The sequence below is a fragment of the Stegostoma tigrinum genome, chromosome 17 (assembly GCF_030684315.1).
Source record: "Stegostoma tigrinum isolate sSteTig4 chromosome 17, sSteTig4.hap1, whole genome shotgun sequence".
Lineage (NCBI taxonomy): Eukaryota > Metazoa > Chordata > Chondrichthyes > Orectolobiformes > Stegostomatidae > Stegostoma > Stegostoma tigrinum.
The window spans coordinates 17,906,416-17,921,727 of record NC_081370.1 but is presented as its reverse complement, the minus strand read 5'-3'; the positions used below and the strand labels follow the sequence as shown (position 1 = coordinate 17,921,727).

At 43.6% G+C, this 15,312-nt stretch overlaps 2 protein-coding genes across 5 annotated transcripts in view; both read right to left on the bottom strand.

Moving 5' to 3' along the window:
* The window catches only part of LOC125459537 (inner centromere protein A-like), a 39,051-nt gene extending 36,677 nt beyond the window's left edge, over positions 1–2,374 (bottom strand). The window contains exon 1 of one of the 4 annotated variants that reach the window (XM_048546089.1): positions 2,272–2,374. The gene's annotated coding sequence lies outside the window, so the exon portion shown is untranslated. Of the gene's footprint in view, positions 1–147; positions 1,022–2,075; positions 2,208–2,271 lie in introns of those variants that run through there. The other 3 variants (XM_048546091.2, XM_048546090.2, XM_059651998.1) reach the window with 3 other exon arrangements.
* Positions 2,375–12,142: 9,768 nt separating this feature from the next.
* Positions 12,143–15,312, bottom strand: part of pgghg (protein-glucosylgalactosylhydroxylysine glucosidase) — a 41,531-nt gene continuing 38,361 nt past the window's right edge. The window contains exon 14 of the mRNA XM_048546177.2: positions 12,143–12,919. Coding sequence (XP_048402134.1) covers positions 12,834–12,919 — 86 coding nt within the window. The 3' untranslated portion in view covers positions 12,143–12,833. The remainder of the gene's footprint in view (positions 12,920–15,312) is intronic.

The window sequence follows — 15,312 nt, the reverse complement described above, 5'->3', positions numbered from 1 at the left end:
ATACAACAGTTGCTTTGTGTATTCTGCCTGCAGAAGATTCACCCACACCCCACTTTCTCCCAGGTTTACTATTTATAGGCGAAGTTCGATCTCCAATGTGAAATTCCCATAGAGTGCATATCAAAATTGACGATTTCTCACACCCACCTGGAGTGACTGGTTTCGGTCGCTTTGATGAGACAGTGTCCTTATTTGTGAATACCATCAAGTGTTGCAGCGATTGCACGCACACACAAATATGCACACATACGATGTTGCACGAAGTTCATTGGTGCAAAAAAGGGACTACTTCCATGCAAAGGTAGACGTATCTTGGCAAAAAAAGGTCTGCTTGCAGTGATATGCTATCCACATAGACCAACCATCTTGATGTTGGGGACAAATACTACGATTAAGCGATAGTAGGAACTGCCGATGCTAGGGAATCTGAGATAACACGGTGTAGAACTGGATGAACACAGGCCAAGCAGCATCAGAGGGGCCGGAAAGCTGACGTTTCGGGTCGAGACCCTTCTTCAGATTAATATTATTTTTAGATCAGGTTGAATTTCCTTTATTTCATGTTGGTTTTATGAAACTCTAACTTGCAGGGTCACGCGATTACTGTGGATTTGAAAGTGAGGCCAAGTCAAGTTGATGCATTGCATCCCTTGCTTGGTTTCAATGTAGCACAATGCAATGATTGAGAGTGTTTAAATCAAGCAGTCTGCTTTGTTCAGGTTGGGGGTTGTATTTCTAGCGTGTTGTTGGAGCTGCGCTCATCTACGTAAGACACGCCATTCCACCTCCGATTTGTACTTTGCACCTGACAAAAATACTTCGAGAAGTCAATTGCTGCAGAGTACGGTCGACCTCCCTGTTCTTGGAGGAGGTTCCTTGTCTGAAAATAGACAGACTCGCTCAACCTCAAACATGCAAATTAGAATAAAACAAAGGGAACCCTCCCCTCTCCAATAACAACATAGTACAAATGGTCTGCCACAAGTGGCAATACAAATTAGTTAACTAAGTTTTAAAAAAAAACATGAAATCTGAGAAGAATACAGATGCTTTAAGGATCTTCCGTTTGTATTTTTTTTGAAAAGACGCGAAGAACTACATAACTAAATTCAACCAAAACCAGAAATTGCCGGAAGAGCTGAGCAGGTCTGGCAGCATCTATGAACAGAAATCAGTTGACGTCTTGGGCCAAGTGGTCCTTCGTCACAACTTCAGTTCTGCGTTCTGAGGAATGGTTACTCGATCCGTAACATTAAGTGTATTTTCTCTCCACAGATGCTGAGCTTTTCCAGCAATTTCTGCTTCGTTGCTAATTTCCAACATCCGCAGTTCTTTCGGTTACATAGTTTAACCCCAAGTTACACCTTAACTGCAAGCCTTCTGAAATACTTTACAGTCCATCTCTTTAAAAGGTACTTCAGAAAGATTTTACTAAATTCTAGCTGCGGTCGACAATCTAAATAAGACTTCCCTGTATATATTACGTGCAAGTACAGTATCGCTTGACAAACTGAAAAAACATCCCCATATCTGATGAAGGGCCTAGGCCCGAAACGTCAGCTTTTGTGCTCCTGAGATGCTGCTTGGCCTGCTGTGTTCATTCAGCTTCACACTTCATTATCCCCATAATGACGGATGGGTGAAGCAGGTGCAAAACGCTGGCTATGCGCGAACCAAGCTTGAATAGGCAGGCATTAAAAAGTTACACTTTACAACAAATAATAGCGAAAACTCTCTGGAGACACAGCAAAACAAAATACTGTGAAGTATCTTCAAACGTGCATGCTGTGGAAGTCAAACTTCCCGAAACCAGCGACATATCAATAAATCCTATGTCACTGCACCATTGTGTAGACCAAACTCCACAACGTAGAGATTCAGTTGAAAAAGGAACAAAAACCCCTGTTTGTGTCCCCCACCCCTCCACAGCACCCACGGACTCTCCGCATCAGAAACGCGGCCTTTAACAACTCAAGGACAGATCCCAGTCTCCACTATCCAGAGATGACCATGCTGCTACTCAGGGACAACAACCCTTATCCCCGCTCACAGCCCTGCGGGCTCTCCAGTACTACCTTCCTCCCCTCCGGGACAGAGTACATCAGGAGCGGGTGGCGACATCCCCACACCTCCCAGGATCCAGTAGCCATCTAGGTCCTCTTCCTCGGAGCAAAACACCTGGCTGAACCCCGTCCTCGCAAGTCAGGTCCGACCGGCAGAGATACCCCCCCCCGCGCGCGGCCAAAAACGGCCCCAATACCAGGCACTTACCGAAAGTTCCCAGACAAAACCAACAGTGGCCGCGCGCCCGTTTAAACTTTTAAATTCAGTGGCAGTTGCAGGACAACCCAATGGCAGCGAAGAAATCGCCGTGACGTTCATGCACCGGAACTGTCGTAAACGTATGCGCTGCCGGCTTTAAACGACAAAGTTTATAAAATATTGACATTAAGTTGGACCTTATCTCTCTTTTCAAGATTTATATAAAGCGTGGTTGGTAGGGCCTAGTACTGTTTGCAATTCATTTTATGCATACCTGATCTCAACCCTCCTCTTCTGGCTCATTACAATAATGGCGTGCACTTTGTTGTTTTCGGATCCGGCCACCAATCTCTGTATTTGACAGATCGACCTCCGACATTTTCAACAGCTCCAGCAAGAGACCTCGACCAAACCCTTTTTGCTTGCCCTTTCCCGCCTTCCAACGAGATCATTGCCCCCATGATTCTATGCCTTACTCCTCAGTCACCCCAGTTCGGTACTTAGCTATTCCCTGAAAAGCCACAAGATGCATAGCACTTTTTTAAAATCCTTCCCTCTCACCACCGAGGGCACCAAACAATTTTTGACACAAAAATGAAATCGTAGTATTTTCAATGACACCTTATTTAATCACAGGATATGTGTGTCACTGATATGCTAGCATTTATTGCTTATCCTTGATGCACCACAGAAAGCATTGTGTCTAGATGCTTCACGGTGGGTATGGCAACTGGTCTGCCCAGGACTGTTAAAAAACTATGGAGAGTTGTGAATACAGCCCAGCCCATCATGCAAACCAACCTTCCAGCCATTGACTCCATCTATGCTTCTTGCTGCCTCAGAAAGACAACCAATAATTATCAAAGACCCCTTCCTCCCCGGCTGTAATCTCTTCAACTTCTTCTTGGGTCCTGATGAAGGATTTTGGCCCAAAATGTTGACATGCCTGCTCCTCAGATGCTGTCTGACCTGCTGTCCTTTTCCAGCTTGCCTTTTCTTGACTCTAGCTTCCAGCATATGCAATTCTTACTGTCTCCAAAAGCTTAAACACATGTACAAACAGGTTCAAGAACAGCTTTTTTCCTACTGTTATTAGATTTCAAAATGGACTTCTGAAATTTAAAATCTAATGTTGATCTAGCTTTTAGTGCACTTTATTAGCCCGTAATACTGTATTCCTCGGACTGTTCTATCACCTTATGAACTTTATATGTTATGATTTGTCTGTACTGCACATAAAACAAAACTTTTCGCTATACCTAGATACATGTAACTATAATACATCAAATTTGAAAAAACATCAGAAAAAGGTAGTAGTGGTGTGACTCTCTAAAACCAATACAATTTCTTGTTTGGGAGTTGGGTTGAACAGTAAGGGACGCACATTGTGCTGATAAGGAATTCCACAGTATAACACAGTGACAGTAAAGAGATAGTAATATTGTTCCGGGTCTAGGCCCGAAACGTCAGCTTTTGTGCTCCTGAGATGCTGCTTGGCCTGCTGTGTTCATCCAGCCTCACATTTTATTATCTTGGAATCTCCAGCATCTGCAGTTCCCATTATCTCTGGTATGGTGATATGGTTTGGAGTGGGATTTTGCAGGCAGTGATATTCCTTTACCTTTATTGACATTGACTTTCATGATGGTAGAGGTTACAAATATGGAATGTGCTGCACCTTGTAAATGGTATGCATTGTTGTCATTGTGATGAATGGTGTGAACGGTGAAGGTGGTGAATGGGTGCAAATCCACTGACTACTTTGTCCTGGACAGTACTCAGCTTCTTTAAGTTTGTTAGAGCAGACTCATCAAGGCAAGTGTAGAGCATTCAATCACACTTCTGAACTGTGCATTCTAGCTGGTGGATTAGTTTTGGAGATAGAGATAAATTACTTTGCAAAGAATTCCTAATCTTTGACTTGCTCTTCTAGTGACAATATGAGGTTGATCCAATTGGTTTCTGGTCACTGGTAAGCTTCTGGACGTTGATAGTGGATATTCAGCTCTGGTAATGTCAGTGAGTATTTAGATACTGTCTTATTGGAGATGATCGTAGCCTGCTACATACAGGGAATGAATTTCACTTTCCACGTAGCAGCCAAAACCTGAATGTTGTCTAGGTCTTGCATTATGTACAAAAATACTGCTTTAGTATTTGAAAAGTTGTGATTGGTGCTAAACATTGTGCAATCAGCAGAGAAAACCCTTCTTCTTACCTAATGGAGAAAAGATAATTAATGAAGCAGCTGAAGGTAGTTGGGTCTTGGATGCTACCTTCAAGAACTCATTCGGTGATGTGACCGCCAACATCCATACCATCTTCCTTCGTGCAGGTAATGCCAACCACCATAGAGTTTTCTAGTTTTGCTCATGCTCCTTGATGCTATAACTCGGTCAAATATTGCTTTGATGTTCAGTGCAGTCACTCTGAACTGATTTCTGGAGTTCAGCTCCTTTGTAACAGTGCACCAAGATTCTAATAAGGCAGAATCCAAACTGATATCAATGAGCAGGTTATTCCTTTGTAAGTCCAGCCTTACAAATCTGTTGATGACCCATTCCATGATCTCGCTGATTATTGAGAGTGGACTGACAGGACAGTAATTGGTTGCATTGTACTTGTTCTGCTATTTGTGCACAGGCTGTACCTGAGCAGTTTGCCACATTACCAAGCAGGTAACAGTGTTGCAGCTATCCTGGAACAGCTTGGCTAGGATCATCATACGGTACTGCTGGCTGATGCTTCAGCCTTCTCTTGGCAGTGTTGAGCTAGACTCCTTACTGTTGACGATGGCGAAATTTAAGGAGCCTTTTAGTTTCAAAACTTACTTCCCAATTCCACATATAATATGTCCATTAAGGATGGGCTGAACAACAGCAAAGGATGAAACTAAAAGACCATTCATTTCTCAAAACAAAAATGCTAGAAATGCTCAGGAGGACAAACAACATCTGTGGAGAGAGAAACTGAGACATTATAAGAACAAGGAGATTATTATGAATCTGTGTAAGGTGTTAGTTAGGCCACAACTGGTACACTCTGCAATTCCGGTTGCTCCAAAATTGGAAAGATGTGATTGATTTCGAAAGAGTCTAGGGGAAATTCACCAAGATGTTGCCTGCTGATTACCTGCTGTGGAGACAAAGTTCAATTTTCACATTGAGAATATTCTCCAACAGGTTTGACAAGATCACTGTGCTAAATCAAAACAGGGTTTTCATGAGGCAGTGTGGATCATTAACTATAGCAGAATTATATTCAGTCACAATCTGCTTTCATGACCCAGCAGATGCCCCACACTACCATCAGCATCAAGCTGAGATCAACATAGAACGTAGAACATTACAGCGCAGTACAGGCCCTTCGGCCCTCACTGTTGCGCCGACCTGTGAAACCAATCTGAAGCCAGGAGGCAGAGTCAGTGATAGACAAGAGCTACAGGGAAGTAGTTACTCCTAAGCGTGAAGAAAGCTGGGTAACTGTTAGAAGGGGGGAAATGCAGTCAGTGCAGGGATCCCCTGTGGTCATTCCCCTGAAAAACAAGTATACCATTTTGGATACTGTTGGCTGGGGGGGGGGAACTTACCAGGAGCATGCACTAGGGTGCAGGTCTCTGGCACAGAGTCTGTCCCTCTTGCACAGAAGGGAAGGGGGGATAGGAAGAGAGTGTTAGTCATTGGGGATTCAATAGTTAGAGGGACTGATAGAAGGTTTGCCGGGAACAAAAGAGACTCACGGTTGGTGTGTTGCCTCCCAGGTGCCAGGGTCCATGATGTCTCGGATCGTGTCTTTGGGGTCCTGAAGGGAGAGGGTGACCAGCCCCAAGTCGTGGTCCACATAGGCACCAACAACATAAGCAGAAAGAGGGATAGGGATGTCAGGCAGGATTTCAAGGAGCTAGGGTGGAAGCTGAGAGCTAGAACACACAGAGTGGTTATCTCTGGTTTGTTACCCGTGCCACGTGATAGTGAGGCAAAGAACAGGGAGAGATTTCAACTGAACACTTGGCTGCAGGGATGGTGCAGGAGGGAGGGTTTCAGGTGTATGGACAATAGGGGCTCATGCTGGGGAAGGTGGGACCTCTACCAACAGGACGGTCTCCACTTGAACCGGAGGGGCACTGATATCCTGGGTGGGAAATTTGCTAGTGCTATTCGGGTGGATTTAAACTAGCTCAGAAGGGGGATGGGAAACTGAGGTATTGTTCTAGTACACAGGAGGATGAGCGTAGGGGGGACATGGACAGGACCTCACTATCACAGGAATGTGTTGGCAGACAGCAAGCTGGATTGAAGTGTGTCTACTTTCACGCCAGGAGTATCCAGAATAAGGTAGGTGAGCTTGCAGCATGGATAGGTACCTGGGACTTCGATGTTGTGGCCATTTTGGAGACATGGATAGAGCAGGGTCCGGAATGGATGTTGCAGATTCCAGGGTTTAGATCTTTCATTAAGGTCAGGGAAGGTGGTAAAAGAGGGGGACTTGCTTTGTTAGTCAAGGACAGTATAACAGTGGCTGAAAGAACTTTTGATGAGGACTCGTCTACTGAGGTGGTATGGGCTGAGGTCAGAAACAGGAGAGGAGAGGTAACACTGCTGGGAGTTTTTTATAGGCCTTCGCAAAGTTCCAGCGATGTGGAGGAGAGGATCAGCAAAAATATTCCGGGCAGGAGTGAAAGGAACAGGGGGGTCATTATGGGAGACTTTAACTTCCCTAACATTGACTGGAAATGCTATAACTCTAGTATGTCAGATGGATCAGTCCAATGTTTGCAGGAAGGTTTCCTGACTCAGTATGTTGAAGGGCCGACAAGAGGGGAGGCCACACTGGATCTGATTATTTGGGAATGAACCAGGCCAGGTGTTTGATTTAGTGGTAGGTGAGCACTTTGGAGAGAGTGACCATAATTCGGTTATGTTTACTTTAGCAATGGAAAGGGATAGGAACCTGCCACAGGGCAAGAGTTATAGGTGGGGAAATGGCAATTATAATGCGATTAGGCAAGACTTAGGAGGCATAGAATGGGTTAGCAAAATGCAGGGGATGGGCACAATCGAAATGTGGAGCTGGTTTAAGGAACAGATATTGCGTGTCCTTGATAGGTATGTCCCTGTCAGGCAGGGAGGAAGCGATAAGGTAAGGGAACCGTGGTTTACCAAAGCAATTGTATCTCTTGTTAAGTGGAAGAGGGAGGCTTATGTGACGGTGAGATGAGATGGTTCAGATGAGGTGATGGGCAGTTACAGATTAGCAAGGAAGGATTTAAAGAGAGGGTTAAGAAGAGCAAGGACGAGACATGAGCAGACATTAGCAGGTAGAATAAAGGAGAAAAACCCGAAAGCTTTCTATAGGTATGTGGGGAATAAGAGGATGACTAGGATAGGAATAGGGCCAGTCAAAGACAGAAGTGGGAAGTTGTGTGTGGACCCTGTGGAGATTGGAGAGGTGCTAAGTGATTATTTCTCATCTGTTTTCACTGAGCAACAGGAGAATATTGTAGAGGAGATGACTGAGTTACGGGCTACTAGAATTGAAAGGATTAAGGTTAGTAAGGAGGAGGTGTCATCAATTCTAGAAGGTGTGAAGGTAGATAAATCCCCTGGGCCGGATGGGATTTTTCTGAGGATTGTCGGGGAAGCTAGGGAGGAGGTGGCGGAGCCTTTAGCCTTGATCTTTGAGTCCTCTTTGTCTCCAGATTTAGTACCAGAGGACTGGAGGATTGCAAATGTTGTGCCCTTGTTCAAGAAGGGCAGTAGGGATGACCCAGGTAATTATAGACCTGTGAGCCTTACGTCTGTTGTAGGAAAAGTTTTGGAAAGGATTATAAGAGATAGGATTTATAACCATCTAGCAAGCAACAATTTGACTGGAGACAGTCAGCATGGATTCATCAAGGGCAGGTCGTGTCTCACAAACCTCTGAGTTTTTTGAGAAGGTGACCAAGCATGTGGATGAGGGAAGGGCAGTTGACGTGGTGTTCATGGACTTCAGTAAAGCCTTTGATAAGGTTCCACATGGTATGCTATTGGAGAACATAGAGAGGCACGGGATTGAGGGAGATCTAGCAGTTTGGATTAGAAACTGGCTTTCTGAAAGAAGGCAACGAGTGGCGGTTGATGGAAAATATTCAGCCTGGAGTCAGGTCACTAGTGGTGTGCCTCAAGGATCTGTTTTGGGACCACTGCTGTTTGTCATCTTCATAAATGACTTGGATGCAGGCATAGGTGGATGGGTTAGTAAGTTTGCAGATGACACTTCAGTCAGTAGAGTGGTGGACAGTGTGGAAGAATGTTGCAGGTTGCAGGGAGACTTGGATAAACTGCAGAATTGGGCCGAAAGGTGGCAAATGGAGTTTAATACGGATAAATGTGAGGTGATTCACTTTGGGAGGAATAATAGGAAGGCAGAATACCGGATCAGTGCAAAGATTCTTGGTAGTGTGGATGTGCAGAGGGATCTTGGTGTCCATGTACACAGATCCCTGAAAGTTGCCACCCAGGTTGATAGTGCTGTTAAGAAGGCTTACGGCGTGTTAGGTTTTATTGGTAGAGGGATTGAGTTCTGGAGCCGTGATGTCATGCTACAACTGTACAAAACGCTAGTGCGGCCTCATTTGGAATATTGCGTGCAGTTCTGGTCGCCCCATTACAGGAAGGATGTGGTAGCATTGGAAAAGGTGCAAAGGAGATTTACCAGGATGTTGCCTGGTCTGGAGCGCAGGCCCTATGAAGAAAGGCTGAGGGATTTAGGTCTGTTCTCATTGGAGAGAAGGAGGCTAAGAGGGGATTTAATAGAGACATACAAGATGATCAGAGGATTAGATAGGATGGACAGTGAGAGTCTTTTTCCGAGGTTGATGACTTCAGCTTGTACAAGGGGGCATAGCCACAAATTGAGGGGTGATAGATTTAAGACAGATGTCAGAGGCAGGTTCTTTACTCAGAGAGTGGTAAGGGTGTGGAACACCCTGCCTGCCAATGTAGTTAACTTAGCCACATTAGGGACATTTAAACAGTGTAGGTTAGTGTAGGTTAGATAGAACATAGAACAATAAAGTGCAGAACGGGCCCTTCAGCCCTCGATGTTGCACCAACCTGTGAGCTAATCTAAGCCCCTCCCCCTACACTATCCCATCATTATCCATATGTTTATCCAATGACCATTTAAATGCCCTTAAAGCTGACAAGTCTACTACTGTTGCAGGCAGAGCATTCCATGCCATTACTCTCTGAGTAAAGAAAGTACCTCTAACTTCTGTCCTATATCTATCACCTCTCAATTTAAAGCTATGTCCCCTTGTACTAGACATCACCATCGGAGGAAAAAGGCTCTCACTGTCCGCCCTATCTAATCCTCTGATCATCTTATATGTCTCTATTAAGTCACCTCTTAACCACCTTCTATCTAATGAAAACAGCCTTAAATTCCTCAGCCTTTCCTCATAAGACCTTCCCTCCATACCAGACAACATCCTGGTAAATCTTCTCTGCACCCTTTCCAATGCTTCCACATCCTTCCTATAATGTGGCGACCAGAACTGTACACGATACTCCATGTGTGGGCGCACCAGAGTTTTGTACAGCTGCAACATGATCTCATGGCTCCGAAACTCAGTCCCTCTACCAATAAAACCTAACACACCGTATGCCTTCTTAACAACCCTATCAACCTGGGTGGCAACTTTCAGCAATCTATGCACACAGACACCGAGATCTCTCTGCTCATCCACACCACCGAGAATCTTACCATTAGCCCAGTACTCTCATATTCCTGTTATTCCTTCCAAAGTGAATCACCTCACACTTTTCCGCATTAAACTCCATTTGCCACCTCTCAGCCTATCTCTGCAGCTTATCTATGTCCCCCTGTAGCCTGCAACATCCTTCTGCACTATCCACAACTCCACCGTCTTTAGTGTCAACAACAAATGTACTAACCCATCCTTCTAGGCCATCATTCAGGTCATTGATAAAAATGACAAACAGCAGTGGCCCGAAAACAGATCCCTGTGGTACACCACTAGTAACTGAACTCCAGGATGAACATTTCCCATCAACCACCACCCTCTGTCTTCTTACAGCTAGCCAATTTCTGATCCAAACCAATAAATCACCCTTAATCCCATGCCTCCATATTTTCTGCAATAGCCTACCATGGGGAACCTTATCAAACACTTTACTGAAATCCATATACGCAACATCAACCACTTTACCCTCAGCTACCTGTTTGGCCACTTTCTCAAAGAATTCAATAAGGTTTGTGAGGCATGACCTACTCTTCACAAAACCGTGTTGACTATCCTTAATGAAATTATTCCTTTCGAGATAATTATAAATCCTATCTCTTATAATCCTTTCCAACACTTTACCCACAACCAAAGTAAGGCTCACTGGTCTATAATTACCTGGGTTGTCTCTACTTCCCTTCTTGAACAAGGGGACAACATTTGCTATCCTCCAGTCTTCTGGCACTATCCCTGTAGACAATGACGACATAATGATCAAAGTCAAAGGCTCTGCAATCTCATCCCTAGCTTCCCAGAGAATTCCGGGATAAATCCCATCCGGCCCAGGGGACTTATCTATTTTTTATACTTCCCAGAATTGTTAACACCTCCTCCTTATGAACCTCAATCCCATCTAGTCTAATAGCCTGTTATCTCAGTATTCTTCTTGACAACACTGTCTTTTTCCTGTGTGAATACTGACAAAAAATATTCATTTAGCGCCTCTCCTATCTCTTCTGACTCCATGCACAACTTCCCACTACTGTCCTTGACTGGCCCTAATCTTACTCAAGTCATCCTTTTATTCCTGACATACCTATAGAAAGCTTTAGGGTTTTCTTTGATCCTACCTGCCAAAGACTTCTCATGTTCCCTCCTGGCTCTTCTTAGCTCTCTCTTTAGGTCCTTCCTGGCTAACTTGTAACTCTCAAGAGCCCTAACTGAGTCTTCACGCCTCATCTTTACATAAGCCTCCTTCTTCCTCTTGACAAGGGCTTCAACTTCTTTAGTAAACCACGGTTCCCTCGCTTGACCACTTCGTCCCTGCCTGACAGGTACATACTTATCAAGGACACGCAGTAGCTGTTCCTTGAACAAGCTCCATATTGCAATTGTGCCCAGTCCCTGCAGTTTCCTTCCCCATCCTATGCATCCTAAATCTTGCCTAATTGCCTCATAACTGCCTTTCCCCCAGCTATAACTCTTGCCCTGCAGCAAATACCTATCGCTTTCCATCGCTAAATTAAACATAACCAAATTGTGGTCACTATCAGCAAAGTGCTCAATTACGTCCAATTCTAACACCTGGCCTGGTTCATTACTCAGTACCAAATCCAGTGTTGTCTCGCCTCTTGTTGGCCTATCTACATACTGTGATAGGAAACCCTCTTGCACACATTGGACAAAAACTGACCGATCTAAAGTACACGATCTATAGAGTCTCCAGTCAATATTTGTAAAGTTAAAGACCCCATAACAACTACCCTGTTACTTTCGCTCTTATCCAGAATCATCTTTGCAATCCTTTCCTCTACATCTCTGGAACTTTTCGGAGGCCTGTAGAAAACTCCCAACAGGGTGACCTCTCCCTTTCTGTTTCTAACCTCAGACCGTACTACCTCAGTAGACGAGTCCTCATCAAACATCCTTTCTGCCACCGTAATACTGTCTTTGACTAATAGTGCCACACATCCATCTCTTTTACCACCTTCCCTGATCTTACTGAAACATCTAAACCCCGGAACCAGGCAAAAGCTTCTACAAGGTTGACCATTGAAAGAACAACCAAGTGCTTAAGGACCTATTTTCTTAACGTATAGATTTTAATGCAGTTGTTCTTTCACAAGAGCTCAAACTGGAACATCTTTCTCAAGGGTTCCTTCCTATTACAATCTAAAAATGCATAATGCAGTCCCAACTTCAAAAAGTAAAAAGTACTACTTTCTAATATTCTTTGCAACCTTGGCATCGTACTATATTTGCAATAAATTTTCTCAATAATATATAAGTCACTTGGGCCTTAATGAGACATTTCTTATTATTTTGCTGGAATAGTTTATTTTGGTAGTTATATGTTTGCAAATATTAAAAGTAATCTGAATGAAAGAAATGTATGAATGGAACATATCTAATGGCTCATCAAGTAAATGGAGTAGCCATATAAACTAGGTGTGGGAAGGTTGCAGATCAGTTAGTGTTGAGCAATCTAATCTCAAAAGTGTAAACTATACGCCTGCCCTAATTAACCATAACGATCCAGGAAAAAAGAGGGAAAAAAAGTCAACTAGAGTCCCCAAAAAAATCTTTTCAAAAGTCTACATGTAAGGACAGCAACTAAACATATACTTGCCCCTCGCTTGAGGGATAGACCTGCAAAAGTACTGGAAAGTTGCAAATTCCAGTATACCTGAAGAAATGTCCATCTCTTTGCAGGTGAAAGGTAGGAAGTAAACAAAACAACATTTACTGAACAGTGTACAATTCCAGCAACACAATGATGTTCAGGTCACAGAATACACAGACTTATAGGTACAGATGGAAGAAGTGATTCCATTCCTGCAGACTATAACTTGTTTGATAATACTGAAGAAGCAACAGAGCATTTTCTTCGAATTATTCCTGGTTCCAGAAAGAAAGTCACTGGTTGACCTATAAAAATAAATGAAACATTCATAAATTTCACAGCAAGAGAGCATACAAGAGTAACATGTATGATGTAACATGTAAACTCACTCAGTTTAATTAGAACTGCTTGTGCTTGCAATAAAGAATAATGAACATACTGTGTTTTCCCTTGAAGAGCTTTAGCACAATGATGATATCCCTACCTCTGGGCCAGGTTGCCTGGTCTCAAGTCTCACCTGCTCCAGAGGTTGTCACAACATGACTGAACAGGTTGGTTAAAAAAAAATCTACTGTTCTTTCCATGTCATCTGGCTCAACTTCAGCAAATTTACGTTAAACCACTATTTAACAGCCCCAACTTTCTGGGCTCAGGGATATTTATATATTCATCATAGGTGTGGGTTTCCCTCTGTGCCAGTGTTTATTTCCCATCCCTAGCTATTTTTGAAAGGGTAACAATGAAAATTTGCATTTTCAGTTTTCTATATATCAATATCATTAATGAGTATTTGTGTCACTGTTTTTATCTCCAACAATTTAAACAAACCACAGAAAAGCACTTGTGGCCATGGAGCAAACATTAGTTGTTGCACCATGGATTCCAACAGGAAGACTGGAAGTTGCTCAGAATCCACAAGAATCCCGTAACAGCTAGCTGTGATCACATGACTGCTGACCAATTAATAGAAGTGGGGCATGGAGTCCATCCAACTATGTATCACTGACGGGATTCAGTGTAGGAATGCCACCATCTGGTGATTTCAGTCCATGATCTGATACCATTTCTGAACTGCAGACAAGCCTTGTTTGCACACTCCTAAGACTTCTGAAAGCTAATGAGTCAGAGGAGTAAATCAAACCAGAAGATTCTAGCATCGTTTCCAGTGATATTTTTAATTAATAGGATACAGAGTTTAAATATCCATCTCTAATGTCGGAGGGAGAGTAAAATTTGCAGTCAGAAACTGTGCACTATAAGAATGATGTCTCTGCTATACAGAAAAAAAATTCCCATAGTTCAGCTCCAGGCAGTCTATGAACAGTGAGATATATTGGTCATCGCTGACAGTCTGATCAAGCTAGACTCACCTTCCAAAGGGAATTGAGAGACTGTTTGTGCTTTGTTTCACAGAGACGTCGCTCATTCCTGCTACACCTGACTGTGCCTTAGAGCCATGGATGAACCAAGAGTTTCCACTCCCTAAAGAAGTCTAGGTCTGAAGTACACTAGTCAGGCAACCCTGACCTATACAGGAAATCCAGGTACGACCTTTATAAGGCTAAAGACACCAACAGGCAATACCAAACTAAGCTCAAGACTCAAACCAACCACACGGACACCTGTTGTTTGTGGCAAGGTTTACATGACATAACAGACTACAAAGTGAAGTCAGGCAGAATCATGGGCAGCAATGCATCCCAACCTGATGGGCTCAATACATTCTATAGTTGCTTTGAACAGAAGGTCAATGAACGATGTCACCTGTCCCAAATGTACCAATAGTGACCACCGCAGATGTTAGATTGGCCTTCTGGAGGGTGAAGCCACAGAAAATGACTGGCCCGGATGGAGTCCGCGGCCATGGACTCAGATCCTGTGTGGACCAGCAGGCAGGAATAATAGTTGACATCTTTAACCTCTCCTTATTATGACCTGAAGTCCCCACCTGCTTCAAGAAGACCACCATCATCCCGGTGCCAAAGAAAAATCATGCAACATACCTCAATGGCCATCACCCAGTGGCACTGACCTCCATAATTATGAAATGCTTTGAGAGGTTAGTCATGGCTCAGGTCAACTCCAGCCTATCAACTGCCTTGATTAGATGCCATCTACTTGACCCTACACTCATCCCTGGAACATCAGGATAATAATGATACATATGTCAGGTTCCTACTCATTGACTACAGCTCTGCCTTCAACACCATTATTCCAAACAAACTCATCTTTAAACTCTGAGACCTCGGTCTCGTCTTCCCCTCTATAATTGGATCCTTGGTTTCCAGACCAATAGACCACAATCAGTAAGAATAGGCGACAACACCTCCTCCATCATAATCCTCAACACTGGTGCCCCACAAGGCTGTGTAGTCAGTCCTCAACTATACTCCTTATACATTCATGACTATGAAACGAAATCCCACACCAATTCCATTCACAAGTTGGCTGACGACATCTTTGTAGGTTGGATCTCAAACAACGATAAGACACAATACAGGAAAGAGATTGAGTGCTTAGTTACATGGTGTAAAGACATCAATCTCTCCATCAATGTCAGCAAAATGAAGGAACCTTTTATTGACTTCAGGAAGTGGAATGGAGGGCACACCCTTTTTTGCATCAATGGTACTGAGTTGGAACTGGTTGAGAACATCAAGATCCTGGGAGTGATGATCACCAAACATCGGTCTTGGTC